The sequence below is a fragment of the Epargyreus clarus genome, unplaced genomic scaffold (genome assembly GCF_041222505.1).
Source record: "Epargyreus clarus isolate Ecla_fem2 unplaced genomic scaffold, WU_Ecla_fem_2.2 ptg000032l, whole genome shotgun sequence".
Classification (NCBI taxonomy): Eukaryota; Metazoa; Arthropoda; class Insecta; order Lepidoptera; family Hesperiidae; genus Epargyreus; species Epargyreus clarus.
Genome location: NW_027332237.1, coordinates 3,602,872 through 3,618,978, shown reverse-complemented (window position 1 = coordinate 3,618,978; position 16,107 = coordinate 3,602,872). Strand labels below are relative to the sequence as shown.

At 37.7% G+C, this 16,107-nt stretch overlaps 2 protein-coding genes across 6 annotated transcripts in view; both read left to right on the top strand.

Annotated features, from left to right (window-relative positions):
- Mctp (multiple C2 domain and transmembrane region protein) overlaps positions 1-16,107 on the top strand; it is a 218,147-nt gene that overhangs the window by 64,164 nt on the left and 137,876 nt on the right. The gene's annotated exons all lie outside the window — the stretch shown is intronic.
- On the top strand, positions 10,791-15,242 carry LOC140755048 (uncharacterized). 2 transcript variants are annotated; one of them, XM_073090231.1, is made up of 2 exons: positions 10,791-13,985; positions 14,311-15,242. In XM_073090231.1, exons 1-2 carry the CDS (start codon positions 11,114-11,116, stop codon positions 14,997-14,999), a joined length of 3,561 nt encoding a protein of 1,186 aa, XP_072946332.1. In that variant the 5' UTR covers positions 10,791-11,113; the 3' UTR covers positions 15,000-15,242. The 2 variants fall into 2 exon arrangements, with proteins under 2 accessions (XP_072946332.1, XP_072946331.1); XM_073090230.1 differs by having other exon boundaries at positions 10,791-13,988.

Genomic DNA, 16,107 nt, shown 5'->3' with positions numbered 1-16,107 from the left:
CAAAATGCTCATTAATTTCGAAGCCCTCCCGCAATCTATTAATTGGTAACCCTTTTTAGGATTATTTATTAATAAGTTTATTAACATATTTATATATTACATAGCAATAAAAGCAATAAAGGTTTTGTACAAAAAATGGTTTTACATTAATTCTCTACATAAGCCTTACTTGTGTTGTAAATGCTACGGACACACATAGACAAGACACAAACACCGAGACCCAAAATAGAAATCTCAATTTAGTTTGTGTGTATTTCTGCCTGACCGGAGATAGAACCCAGAACTAGGTATGTGTGCCTGACGGACATTGACATTGTGGCCACTTCACTATGCAGGTTTTATAACTTTATGTTTCATTTTTAAGTAATTTTATTCGATTTTTGGTAAGTCATGGTAAGTGCTGTCTACAATCTGTAATCAACCCTCGGTAAGATTAGATTACTTGGGCTTGGCAACAGATTGGTTGCTACTCCTGACAACTTAGCTGGAACGCATAGAATAAGTATATACGAGTAGCTTTCTTACGAAACTTTAAGATCTTAGATTTATTTCAATCCTTCTTCATTCAAACATAAACTTCACATTTTAATAGAGTGATAACTACATCAAAATCGTCTATGACTATTTTTCTTTAAAACGAGTTTTTCCGCGCGGTTCCCCTGCATGCGATAACAGCATTAATCTTCTAAGTTGTTGTGGTTTTTTAAAACTTCGCATTCACATAATACAATTCTTTTCTTTCTTTTATTCTTCTTAAATTATCCTTCTTCATTCCATTATTTAATGTAAAGCCTCCTCATTCTTCTGTGCCAAATGGGTCTATATTGTGTTTCTGTCAATTAAGATGTAGATGCACATACATATTATAGTAACTTTTATCAAGTTTGATCACGTAGCCATCTACAGATTTTGCCAACTAAAATAACTACGACTGCCCCTCAAATGTATGCGAGGTAGACCTCGCATACATTTGAGCGTTTGAACGTTTGATCGAATAATTCGCCAAGTACGAGTCGAACTCGCACATGGAGGCTTCCGTACTACCAAATGTTCATTATTTTAATTCATTTTATGATTTTCAACAATACTTAGTCATATGAAACAACAATAGATAGCGTTGGGGTGACAATGGGACGACGATTATACGTACCTAATCAAAGTATAATAAAATTAAAATAAGTATATTAAAATATGTTCTATGGTTCTTATTTGTATTTATTATAATACCAGTTATAGTAGTAAACGTATTATAAAAATTTCAACCGTCTTCCTAGTACAGTTTAACAGTTAGATCGAAAAATGCCGAAAAAATCCGGTTTGTTGTATGGAGACCCCCTTTAATATTCAACTTTATTATATTTTTAGTATTTGTTGTTATAGCTGCCACCGTTATGCCTCCTCTGTCAAAATTTCATGTGTCTATCTATTACGGTTTAAGCGGTAGAGCCCTGTGACAGACGGACAGACGGACAGACGGACAGACGAACAGACAGCGAAGTCTTAGTAATAGGGTTCCGTTTTTATCCTTTGGGTACGGAACCCTAAAAAACTAAAAAAAATGCTAAAAGTAGCACGTCTGCACCCCTACATATAAAGTCTAATCAAAAGACACGTATCGAATAAGATTATTTACGTGATTCGTACCTAGAATAAGGCAAGTCTTTTTTCTTTTCTTTTTTTATAATATAGGAGTAGCAGACGATCATGAAGTCCAACTGATGGTATGTGACTACTGCCGCCCATCGACATCTGTAATCTGTTAGATAGGATTAGATATTCGAACCTAAGGTCGGGCAGATGCGCCCCTACCCCTGAGGACTAAACTAGAACGTCTCGAATAAGTATGCCTCTCTTGCCACAACCTTCAAACCCGAACACAGCATCGCTATACATTGCTGCTATGAGGCAGAAATAGGTGTGGCGTTAGTGCCGCCGGAGTCGAACCACAAAGGGTTCTACCACCTTCAAAATCGCCGCTAGTTTACGAAAAACTAATAAAATGCTAAAAGTAGCACGCCTGCACCCTACATTATATAAAGTCTAATCAAAAGACACGTATTGAATAAGATTATTTACGTGATTCGTACCTAGAATAAGGCACGCGTGAACCCCAATACCTTCGTAAACATGTACGACTTTTTACGACACATCAAAGCCTGAAATACGACTGTCGGAGTAATATAGAAACAGCGTTAGGTAAATAGATTATTAAGAAAAAGAGGCTATGCGTGACATTGGGTGTAAGAGTTTTGTATTAGGGATGGCGATTATTACCGAAAATATCGATTCTTAAATTGATTCGAATCGAAATCTGATAAATCGATTGATGACAGATCGAGGCCTAAGAGTTCGATATTCCAAAACTCAATCTTATTTCGATTTGGTGATTTTCGCGACTTCAGAACTATGCACTAAACCAACATTTATTTCTTATTTTTTACTTTGTAGTGATATAGAAGTCTGTTGTATTTTTATGATAGTTATCGAAACAGAAAAATCGATTTTGATTTTCTAGGATAAAATATCGGTTCACTGGATCGAACCAGTATATCGAACTAGATATTGATTAAAATAATAGATTTTTTTGGTCCAAATAATCGATTCATCGATTAATTGATCTCAGATCGCCAACCCTATTTTGTAGAAGGTCCGGATGAACATTCATTTTAGGGAGCTAATACACGAGCGACAGTTTATGTTGACAACTGTCGCCAATTGCTACTGCCTGTTGTCAAACCAACATCGAAACGCACGGCAGCGCGACAAACAAATTTAATTTATTTATAACGAGCTATTGCTCGCGGCTTCGCTTGCTTTACGAAGTAATTATTAATTAAGAAGATTTATACAAACTTTCATCCCCTATTTTATCCCCTTGGGGGTAGAATTGATCAAAATTTTCTTAGCGGATGCCTACGTCATAACATATGCCTGCTTGCCAAATTTCAGCCCGATCCGTCCAGTGGTTTGGGCTGTGCGTTGATGGATCACTATGTCAGTCAGTTACCTGAGTTATATATATTTAGATGTTTTTTTTTTCACTTTTGTGTGACAACCAAGACAGTAATTTTTTCATTATCTTTTTAGTAAGTCATTAGGCTTATAAGACACGAAAAACTTCAAAGTAACGGATGCGTAACTTCCTATAAACGTAAGTACATAATGTTTATCGATAAATAAAAGTACATCCCTATTAATACCGGTGTCCGGAAATCCGGATCAAAATCAGAGTAAACCGTAAAATGATGTAAAATTCAACGGCTAATTTATTACATTTTGCGTATTCCTCAATTACTTCCATGCCGGTGAAAGCTTAAATTAAATTGGAAATTCGTCAAAATTAGATTTGCAAATCCTTACAGTAACCCGTGTAATAAACCCACATAATTAAATTTACATTTTTTGATACGAAACATGTATTGGGATTCTTTGGACGTAAGACTGATTTGTATATTGTGACTGGAAATGGCATAACACGTTCTTAGGGTGCTGTTTTGTCACGCGTGTTTTTGTCTGCAGGCGCGTCGAATTCGCATACAAGAATTAAGGGCTCGTACATAAAACTGCGATGCGACGCGACGAATTCGCAACGCAGAAAATTGCGACACAAATAGCTGCGATGCGATATCGTGCGGCATAGGGTCTCCCAGGGTGACCATTCTTCTGACAACCGTCAACCGTACGGAACGTATTTTGAAAATTAAGTCGTGACATGGATCGTAAAAAGAAGTGTGCTATTTTGTTATTGCTTAGGAGATACAGGAAAGAGAAACAAAGACGATTTTGGGTTCATCCATTTAGTACTATTATAAATCCCGATGGGAAGTATTTTTAACCGACTTCAAAAAAGGAGGAGGTTTCTCAATTCGACCGTATATATCTTTTCGTCTAAAATATGAAATTTGAAAAACGACGAAAATTTTTTTTTGATTATTTTAGAATGAGCATATCTTCATTTTGTAATCTTCGTTACTAGTATCCCAAAGAACAGGACGCTCCTCAATAAGTGATATAAAAAAATCAACGTCGTACTCTGACATTTTTTTACATTGAAGTATACGTCTTCCCCACACGCTGTCTCAGAGTGAACTAAAATGGCGTCAACAACTGTGAAGAAACATCGCAGGAATGCGCAATGCGAATCAATTCGCAAGTTCTTCCGATGCGTTGAGGGAGCTCGCAAATTTTTACGATGCGACGACGTATCGCAGTTTTGTGTATGAGCCCTAATTCTGGAGTCTCTTCACGATCCATGTGTGTGTGCGTATGAAACGATACGATGCAAGTGACACGTGGAATGGAACGCGCGTGTGGGAGTAAACATGCGTGACAGATTAAGTGTTTCATGCCATAATGGTCACCGCTGTTACCGCACTCTACTCCCTTATGGCGTGGCATGTAAAGTACATTATGTGTGATTCAGTATCGGTGATTTCAGTCGGTGACCCGACAGAAGAATTGGTTTTTCCAAGCCTATGTATATCTCATATTTGGCACACCCTAAAACGTAAACAAACTTGACGAATTTTGCTAATTCTATATTATAATACGCAAAAATATTTTTTTTAAACACTCGAAGGCGAAAACTTTAATCCAATGTAGGTGTTAAAACACATTTTCCATGACGCAACCGAACGCACCAATCCGCCAAAACGTAATAATATAGCGTCAATAAAATCGCAAAAACGCAAATCGCCATGCCAAATGCCAGATGCCAAAGTAGCTAGTGTGTTAGACCCGTAATTGAATGCGTAATATTTTACGAGTATGTTCATACGATTACATGAATTTTGCGTCATAAAATGAACACGGTACTTTACGGTACAGGTGAAAATAATTTATGTAAGTACGAATGTTAAAGTTAGTTATGTCATTATTTTTAATTAATACGCTTTTTTTAGCTTGGGTTGTATGTATGTATGTATGTATCTACGTAACAGTAACGGAATCTTTGAACCCGATTTCTATCCACTTTTAACGTTCAGTTTAATTCAAAATTTTGAAGAATTATCAAAAACCGATGACAATACACGATTTTAATAATTTTGTACCATTGTAAATAGTATAACTGTGGAAAAAGTGTGGGGCGCTTTTCGACCCTGTTAAGTAGAGCACCCCACGCTTTTTCTACACTTATACTGTTTACTGTTCCTTAATTGGTTCTTAGACTGAAAATTATGTTCTATTTTTTACTTGATTTTATCGTAAAAGCGCGTTTTTTAGTTGTTTGAACTATAATTATTTGTTTATTACTTAGTTGATTTGCATTTTTTAAATGTTTTGTTAACGTCTCTTGAAGAAGGTACTATTTTTAGTTATATCTCCACGTCGCCACGCAGGAACGTCAAAATGTTGTATAGGAGAATTTTATTTTGTCTGACATGACATTCCACGTCTGTATATATAAATGGGCTTAAAGTGTTGTATACTTATAGTCTGATTCATAATTAGGTGTCCAAAATGTAAACAAAGGTGTTGACCTATCAAGAAAATATGTTTCAAATGGTAGTTTCTTATTTTTGTCGATATTGAAGTTATACAACAATAATAACATAATAATCTAAATAAAATAAGATTAATTCACGTTTTCTAATATTTATATTACCTCAATTTCGTTCCATACAGTAATAATTATAAAAAACAAAGTTTATGGTAGAAAATTAAAATGTGATAATGGTAACACAATCGAAATCCAAAACATTTCTTGTGGCGTCATTTTTAAGTTTCGTAGCCGATATTATTAATTTTCGTGATTGTGATCGAACTCGTTTACATAACGCGTTTGTTAAATTGTGTATATATACGAGTATTTGTTAAAATTTTAGTGTTTTGTTGAGTTTGTTTTGGTTTTGGTTTCTTGTTAATTCTGACAGTGACATTTCTTTGTTTCATTTTGGACATTTAATTATGAATCAGACTATAGTTGTATTCGTAAAAACTTCGTTTTGACTAAACGCAGATCTACTTAGCAATGGTTATGACGGTGTTGGCTCCCTGTTCAATCCATATTGCCCTCGTAATAAAGAACGCGATCATCGATATTTTGACGCAATTCAGTTTCTTTTGCAAAAATGGCATTAAAATACTACGATGGGAAGAAAGAAAATGTTTTTTTAACTGGAAGTTGGTCAAATTGTAACGAAAAATGCAGAATTTGCACTAGATTAGATAGTAATCCTTAATTTAAATGCGTTTTTCTCAAAACTACCATTTTGGAAATACTGCGTTCTTCATTAAAACGGCAGCATACAGTACCCTTACCATGAGTTTTTAAAACATCCCACAATTTTACGTTACGTTTACTCAGTCCATTATTCTGTTGTATTTGCTTCAGTAGACTGAGTAAACGTAACAATAAGTAAGTGTTCAAGACTTTTTGTCTGCCTCACATGCTCGCAAAAAAGAAAGACGAAACATAAAGCCATTTTGTGAATTTAGACATTTAATGTTATGTTACAGACGCTATAGTTCTGATACAATCCACTAGGTGCGCTGATTCTATTGATGATCTGTATGGGCAAATAGGTAAAGAAATACCAAAATAGTCATATTTGTCAAAACGTAAAAACTCATGGTAAGGGTACAGGTCCTACCAATCTCATTTACACCAATTATGAGTTTCTTTCAGCGTCATATACTATATCAGAAACATTAATGCACTGTCTGTTTCCTAATTGCACCAACCTAATTGTCATTAGTATTCAAAAGTATCCCCCGAGTGCCCCCGACGTAGAGATACGAAATAAGTATGGACCCCCGTATACCGTGGTCCCGATGATTCTGTCCCTCGGGAAATACTGTTTCTGGCTCAGATAGGATTTTATTACCCTCCTGTACCTTACTTTCTTGGAAAGTATAATTGATATTTAATGTTAATTTAAGTGCTAGTCTTAGTAGTAAATTCTATGTTACATGTAGTATGAAGGTGGTAGAACCCTTGTGGTTCGACTCCGGCGACACCACCGCCACGCCTATTTCTGCCTAATAACAGCAGTGTTAGGCGCTGTTGTGTTTTGGTTTGAAGGGTGTAGGGAGACATACTTTACCGGGTCGTTTCAGCTTAGTCCTCAGGGGTAGCGGCGCATCTGTGGCCGACCTCAGGTAGGAATATCTAATTCTTGTTACAGATGTCCATGGGCGGCATTTTTTTAAGCAATCCAATTTTTTGTTTTATTTTTATTATTAGTTTATATATTTATTAAGGTACTCATAGGACCAGAAAAAAAGCAACCGAGGACTTAATTCTTTACTTATATAAAAATGTTGCACAATTTTCCAAATGCGTTAAAAGTTTATTATTTGCTCGGTTCGTTCCACTTCAACGGATCTCTAGTTTAATGGTCTGAACTTTACAACCGAGATAGTCGGTCAGTTTTTCTCCATTTACTTTACAGAGCGCTTAAGAGAGGTATTTATCTCTACAACCCTTTTTATGGCTGGACGTAAATCTATTCCTACAATTATTATTTTTCTTTTTTTATAATATAGGAGTAGCACACGAGCATGCAGTCCACCAGATGGCAAGTGGCTACTGCCGCCCATGGACTGTAATCAACCCCAGATAGGATTACATATTCCTACCTGAGGTGTGGTGTAACTGATTAACAAAGTTAGCATCGTCGGGCTCGGGGCTTAGGTCAGCGTAGTGACCGCTAGCAGGTTAATTAGATGTACGCTTCCGTGCTTCTGAATACAATTTGAACCGTCGGTTTTGCTTGTTATCAATAGATCGTCTTTTGCGTTATACCGTCCCATTGCTGAGGCCGAGTCTCCTCTCAGAATGAGAAAGTAGCAGACGAGCATGCAGTCCACCTGATGGTAAGTAGCTACTGCCACCCATGGACATCTGTAATCAAACCCAGTTAGGTTTAGATATTCCTACCTGGGGTCGGCCACAGATGCGCCGCTACCCCTGAGGACTAAGCTGGAACGCCTCAGAAAAGTAAGTCTCCCTTACCACACCCTTCAAACCGGAACACAGCTGTTCCCAACAATGTTGTTATGAGGCAAAAATAGGTGTGGGGTTGGTGCTGCCGGAGTCGAACCACAGAGGGTTCTTCCACCTTTAAAACCCTTTGTGGTTCGACTCCGCAAATGATAATTACTTCGTAATATGTAACTTTACATAATTACCTGAGATTTGAACCTCGAACACTTCGATTGAGTGGCCGCATTTAATACACAAGGCTATCACAGCTTATTATTATAAGATAGCCCAAAGGGCTTACAGGCTTAAAACAACTCAACACAGCTTAGCCAGTAACCCGTACCTTCCTTTAGAGGATTACTCAAATGTTGAAGTACTAAAATTATGTAACGGACTGGAAACGACAACAGATTGCAAAACATCTACTCTAAATCTCGGATAAGAGCTAAAGATTTCTGTAAAGGAAAACGATTACCATAATTGGAATCCTATCGCGTGAAAAACATCGTTTTTCGATATAACTGTGTTGAATTTATTTTGCGTAAACGAAAGGAATTTGAAGCAGGTTTGCTTTGTGATGTGGTGTGCGATGTGGAAAAATGAAATGTAATGGAACGATATTAAATGGAATTGGAATTGAATGGAATTGATCGTATTGGAACGGTAAATTTAAAAAAAAATATAATTTAGAAAGATATAACCAGTATAGACCAGAGACGTATATGAGGCATTCCAGTTTAGTCTTCAGTGGTAGCGACGTATCTCTCCGACCTCAGATAGGATTATAATTGTATCTTGGATTAATCCTAGTTTGGTTAATTTTCTTTTATAATATAGATGATATAACATGTAAAAGGTAAATGGTTTGGGTGGTAACATCATATTCACCAGCGTATTCGCTTGTTACTTCCATGTTCTTCTATTATATGTTTGCGAATTTGTAGAACAGTATTGTGAAGGTGGTCGATGTGGTTTAACTCTACACCTATTTCTACCTTATAGCAATAGTGTTAGGCGCTGCTGTGTTCTGGTTTGAAGGGTGTGGTAAGGGAGGCATACTTTTCCGAGGCGTTCCAGCTTAGACCCCAGGGGCAGCGGCGCATCTGTGGCCGACCTCAGTTAGGAATATCTAATCCTATCTGGGGTTGTTTGCGGATGTCCATGTGCGGCAGTAGCCACTTACCATCAGGTGGACTGCATGCTCGTCTGCTACTCCTATATTATAAAAAAGTAGCGTTTAACAACGTTTAATTCTTATAATGTAGAAAGAGTTTAATGTCATAAAGATTCCATGCAGGTAAATAGGGTACAACCCTAAACCTTCGTATTTGGAACGCTCTGCCAACATCGGAAGCCCATGAATGATTCAGAAGGATACCTTGAAGGGTTGGCCCTTGAATTGCATTTGCGTTGAATGTATTTAGGTCTTATTCAATGATTGAGGTTGTTGTACCTTTGGCATGTAAATGAACATTGCAATGAAAATGGCCAACACAATATCATGACTGTAGTACCGTTATGGGATTTTTTTTTATTCCACGGAAATGCAAACATGTACTTACTTTGTTTTTTTTTTTGTTGTATATTGTTTACATTATTTATAGTATTATAAGGGTTTATTTTTGGTGATTGCTGCCCATGACCGTCTGTAATCAACCCCAGATAGAATTAGAGTCGTATATAAAGTGGATTACAAATGCGTTGGTGTATTTGAGGACAAAATTAGAAGTACTCATATACTCGTAAATATTACCCTGAGAATAAAAACAGCAGCTTTTACATAGTACTCGTACTTATACATGGACATAGCTCTTATACGGCTGATAATAAGTGTCGTGGTGGGGGCTACAATGTCAAACCACGAAAGCTTCTAGCACCTATTGAAGTTGAAACTACATAAAGAGTATTAAATTTATTTTAATATGGGATTATTATTTAAAAACACGGAAAATATATTCATAAACACATACTAGAAATTATTAGGAAAGTAGGATAATGCCAGACATTTCACAGTGTCAGTTTCTCTGGTTAATGATCATGTTTCTAAGTGCTAACAGCAATTACTTGAACGTTACACACGACACTGTCCGCGTTATGTATGACATGAATGATGTCCGTGTTATTTATGTATGAAACGGTAAATTGCAAAGTATACACTTTGAAAATTGTCGTTTTATAGTGGTTAACCTATAGTCTGATTCATAATTAGGTGTCAAAAATGTAAACAAAGAAACGTCACTGTCAAAATTAACAAGAAACAAAAACTTTAATAAACTCAACAAAAAACGAAAATTTAACAAATATACACAATTTAACAAACGTGTTATGTAAACGAGAAAACATTAGAGTTCGATCACAATCACGAAAATTAATAATCAGTGTTCAATGTACATACATTGATCGGTGTTACTGGCATAGTAATGGCAGCAATTTGTCACTGGATGTCACTTGTCACATTGTTTTTCCCACCGATGCGATAGATGGCGCTACATGTATTCTGAAACGCGGTGGTGACTTGTCGTTGTAGCTGCTATAAGAGGCCAGTCAAATAAACTTTTTTGCTCTTTGATAACTTGTGTTTTATTTGGGTGCAAGAGTGCGGAGTTCCCTGAGTTACACCGGGTGTTTGAGTGTTCGACAGAGAGGTCTCTATGGATCCGATTGTGGCGTTAGTACATTGGTCCTTCGAGCCGGATTCAATTTAAAGTTTGGACCGGACTCTGATTTTTGCGCACTTCGGCGGACCGTCAGCGGCGAAACACCGCTGAGCTGGAGTGCTACCCAGGGCACGGAGGGGAGCCATTGGTGAGGCGATACCAAAAGAAGAGCAGTTCTGGCAGACTAAGGAAAGTCGTTACCGACAGGGGGCGCCACTTGCAGTAAGAACAAAGGTTTGGCAGTGAAGTGCGAGTACATTAAAGTGATAGTGATTTATTCAGTGCAATATTAGACCTTATTAGTTGGCAGTTTTGAACTTAGAAAAATTCAGTGGTAATTTGTAGAACTTAGAAAATTTCAAGTAGTGTTTAAGACTTAGAATAATTTCATAAAAAGTGTACTGACGGGGAATCCATGCCCGATTTTTATTTTTTTGTGGTATTTCTAAAACACTTGTAAAATTTTAAAATTTGTAATAACACTTAGAATAATTTAGCCTCAGTTATAGTTAAATAATTAAAGTCGACAATGGAATCATTAATAAGAGTTCAATTAGAATGTAAAAGGAACATAGAAAAATCACAAATAAACTTTAGAAAATCACCAAAAGAAAGAATTACACTGGCTTATGTACAAACAAGGTCAGAAACATTAGAACAAAAATGGAAAGAATTCATAGAAACACATAAAAGTATAATAGAAATTGCATCAAAAATAGATTTAGAAAAAAATACGTATTTTACAACAGATATATATGAAAAAATAGAAGAAATCTACATAGAATATAAAACTGAATTAAAACAACACATGATAAACTTTGAAATTTACAATAATCCCGTAGAAGTAAAACAATCAACCTTAAAGACTAATAATTTAAATGTAAAGTTGCCAAAAATTTCTTTGCCTAATTTCTCGGGGCAATACACTGAGTGGACCTCTTTTCGTGATTTGTTTTTATCGTTGATCGATAAGAATGAAGCTCTTGATGATGTCCAGAAGCTTCACTATTTAAAGGGACATCTATCGGGGGAGGCTGAACAGTTGCTCCGACATACGCCCGTTACAGCGGCTAATTATAGGGAATGTTGGACTACTTTAACAAAGCGCTATGATAATAAAAAGTTTTTATCCAACAATATGTTAAAGCGGCTAATAAATCAACCTGCTCTTACTAAGGAGTCCTCTGCGGCAATAAAGGGTTTATTGGACAACACAGTTGATTGTTTGCAGGGTTTACGTACTCTAGGAATTGATGTAGACTCATGGGATGTAATTGTTATTTTTATTATTAGCTCCAAATTGGATTTTGATTCTCGGAAATTATGGGAATCACAAATTAGCGCATGTGATAACTTACCAACTTTTAATGAATTTAAAATATTTTTAGAGTCAAGGTTTCGTGCTTTGGAGTATTTAGATCCTAAATTAATTAAGCCAATTGTTAATAGGAATAATGTTAAAATGTTTCACGTTGCCTCTGAATCATGTATTTTGTGTTCTGGAGATCACAGGTTGTATAATTGTAAGGAATTTGCAAAGCAAGACACAGACTCTCGTCGCGAGTTTGCCCGCACTAATAATATTTGTTTTAACTGCCTAGGAAAGAATCACACTGCTTATAATTGCCGCCACTCAACAAGATGCCGTTTATGTAAGAAGCGACATCATTCACTTTTGCACCCCAAAAACCTTTCTAAATCAACTGACAATGAGAAGTCAGTCGCCGATGTTGTTGCTGCAACATCTAGTTCACTAGTTGAGTCCACTAATGTTGTATCTTGTTTTTCTGATTTTCCCAGCCAGTCTTTATTGGCCACGGCATTAGTGGAGGTCAAGTCAAAGAACAGAGCCACCGTAGTTTTGAGGGCACTGCTAGACCAAGGCTCTCAAGCTTCGTTTATTACGGAATCTGCCGTTCAGCTTCTCGGTTTGAAGAAGATTCCTACCAGAGCCCACATATCCAGGCTAGGCGATGAGGAGAGCGGTACTTTACCCTCTCGAGCGATGGTTGATTTTAGATTTCACTCACGTCTAGACCCTTCTTTTGTTTTGAGCACCAAGGCGTATGTGCTTAGTAAGCTTACGTCATTACTTCCTGAAAAGAGGATCGTTTCGGTTCCATCAACTCTCTCTACCATGGATTTGGCAGACCCATCATATGGTGTGCCAAATAAGATAGATTTAATTTTAGGAGCAGGCGTATATGGCCAGATTTTGTTAGAAGGTGTAATCAAAGGTCCACCGGGAACTCCAGTCGCTCAAAAGACGACACTTGGTTGGATCCTTTCTGGTAATATACGTGATCCCCATCACCATGGTACCGAGAGGTCTTACAATGTAGTTGTAGGGTTGCATACTCAGATTAATTGCGATGACCTTCTGAAAAAGTTTTGGGAATTGGAGTCAGACCAAGAATCCTCACATAAGAAACATCTAACTGCTGATGAACAAAGGTGCGAGCAAATATTTTCTGATACAACCATTAGAGACGAGTCCGGACGATACGTGGTCAAGCTACCTTTTAGACACGAAGACCCGTCTTGTAAATATGGCAACACAGAAAATATTGCTCGCAAACGTTTTAATGCTTTGGAAAAGAAGTTCCACTATAACCCAGAATTTAGAAATCAGTACTCAAATGTTATTCAAGAGTACATAGATTTGGGTCACATGGAACGAGTTCCTGATTCAGAAATTAGAAGGTCTGATGTTGTGTATTTGCCACACCATGCTGTAGTTAGGAATGACAAAAGCACTTCCAAGTTGAGGGTCGTCTTCGATGCTTCTTGTCTTGACAGCAATGGTGTATCACTAAACAATGAATTGTTAGTAGGCCCGACACTTCAACCTGAGCTGAGACATATTATTATGCGATGGCGTCGCCATCCTGTCGCTCTAGTAGCCGACATTGTAAAGATGTACAGACAGGTTAAAGTATTTCCAGAAGATGCTGACTATCAACGTCTCCTATGGCGTGAGAAGCCAGACCTCGATTTACTGCATTTACGTTTGCTACGAGTCACATTCGGCACATCTTCAGCGCCTTATCTTGCTGTGAGAGCACTGCAGCAACTAGCCCACGATGAGGGAAAAGACTTTCCGATGATCACCGAGAGTGTGTTGAAAGATTTTTACGTTGATGACCTTATGACGGGTTGTGAATCAGTAGCTGAAGGTGTAGAAATTTATAAGAAGATGAATCAGATGCTAAATCGGGGTGGTTTCCAATTGCAGAAATGGTCAAGCAATAGTGAAAAACTTTTGAAGGAAATAAAAGAAGAATCAGGAATACAAGATAGTTTAGAAATTAAAACAGATGAAGTACTCAAAATTTTAGGTTTAACGTGGAATCGAACTACAGACGAATTTCAATACACTGTACAACTTCCTGAATTAGAAACTCCTGTTTTTTTTTTTTTTTTTTTTTTTTTATAATATAAGAGTAGCAGACGAGCATGCAGTCCACCTGATGGTAAGTGGCTACTGCCGCCCATGGACATCTGTAATCAACCCCAGATAGGATTAGATATTCCTACCTGAGGTCGGCCACAGATGCGCCGCTATCCCTGAGGACTAAGCTGGAACGCCTCGGAAAAGTCTGTCTCCCTTACCACACCCTTCAAACCGGAACACAGCAGCGCTTAACACTGCTGTTATTAGGTTGAAATAGGTGTGGCGGTGGTGCCGCCGGAGTCGAACCACAAAGGGTTCTACCACCTTCAAACCTGTTGTTAAGAGAAAGGTAATTTCTGATATTGCGAAGCTGTACGATCCTTTAGGTTGGCTTGCACCGGTCATAGTAACAGCCAAAATATTCATTCAAAAGATTTGGCTGACCGGTATCGATTGGGACGATGAGCTTCCTTCTCATTTGTTGGAAGAGTGGTTAGTATTTCGTAACACTCTTGGTCATCTTACCCAGTTTCGTATGCATCGGTGGCTAGGAACGTACGATAATGCAACATTGGAACTACAAGGATTTTGTGATGCATCCAATGGTGCATATGCAGCCGTTGTTTATGCCAGAGTAGTCGATTGTGATGGCGTCGTTCATGTAATTTTGTTATCTTCCAAGACCAAAGTGGCCCCAATAAAGCAAGTGAGTATTCCAAGATTGGAACTCTGTGGTGCGGTCTTGCTTGCGCGGTTACTTCATGAGATCTCAGAAACCTTAGAAGTTGCCAAAGAAAACGTCCACGCCTGGACGGATTCAACTGTTGTTCTGGCTTGGCTTAGGAGTCATCCTAGTAGGTGGAAGACCTTTGTGGCTAACAGGGTATCTGAGATACTCACTACTATGGATGCTCATCAGTGGTCACATGTACGATCCAATGACAACCCTGCAGATTATGCATCACGTGGCGTTTTACCATCAGCATTTGCCAAATTTAGAGATGTGGAAGTCTGGTCCTGAATGGCTAAGAAATAATCAAATACATTATAACAAAGGAGAAATGACACAAACAGAATTAGAAATAAAGACAAAAATATTTACAAATACACTTACCTGTAGTTCTGAAGATATTATTTCCAAATTTTCATCATTAAATAGACTTACCCGTGTGATTGCGTACTGTAGAAGATTCCTGAAACTTAAAAATAAAAGTAATTTTAAACCTAATTTAATATTTACAGAAATTAATGAAGCCTTATTAGCATGCATATGTCAATATGTCAATTACAAAATTTCAGAGAAGAAATAGATAGCTTAAAGAAGACAAGGAAAATAGATAAAAAAGGAAATCTTACCTCACTGAATCCGTATCTCGATCAGGATGGAGTATTGAGAGTTGGCGGAAGGCTGCAAAAAGCTAATATTCAACAGGATATGAAGCATCCTGTAATTATGCCTCACAAATCACACCTTACTACCCTTTTAATAGCAGATGCCCACGAGCGTACATTGCACGGTGGACCTCAATTAGTGCTCAATTATTTAAGATCCAAATATTGGATAATTAATGCAAAGGGGGTTGTCAGGCAATATATTCATAAGTGTGTGATTTGCATCCGTCATTCTGCTCGACCCAAGCATCCTTTAATGGGACAGTTGCCTTCAGCTCGTGTGAATGCAAGCCGACCTTTTCTCCATAGTGGTGTGGACTATGCGGGTCCAATTAGCGTTAGAACTACGAAGGGTCGTGGTTATCACTCCACAAAGGGATATATATGTTTATTTGTCTGCATGGCCACTCGGGCAATTCATTTGGAAGTCGTGAGCGATATGACTTCTCAAACCTTTATATCCGCTTTCAAACGCTTCACATCCAGACGTGGCCATTGTAGTGAACTGTGGAGCGATAACGGCACTACCTTTGTAGAAGCTAACAAGGAGCTAAAAGTCTTGTTTAAACAAGAAAGGTTCGGCGTATCCTCTGATATCGCTGATTGGCTTGCAACCAACGGCACCAACTGGAATTTTATTCCACCCCACTCTCCGAATTTCGGAGGGCTTTGGGAGGCTGGAGTGAAATCCACTAAACACCATCTAAGGCGTGTCATCGGCACTAGCACTCTTACCT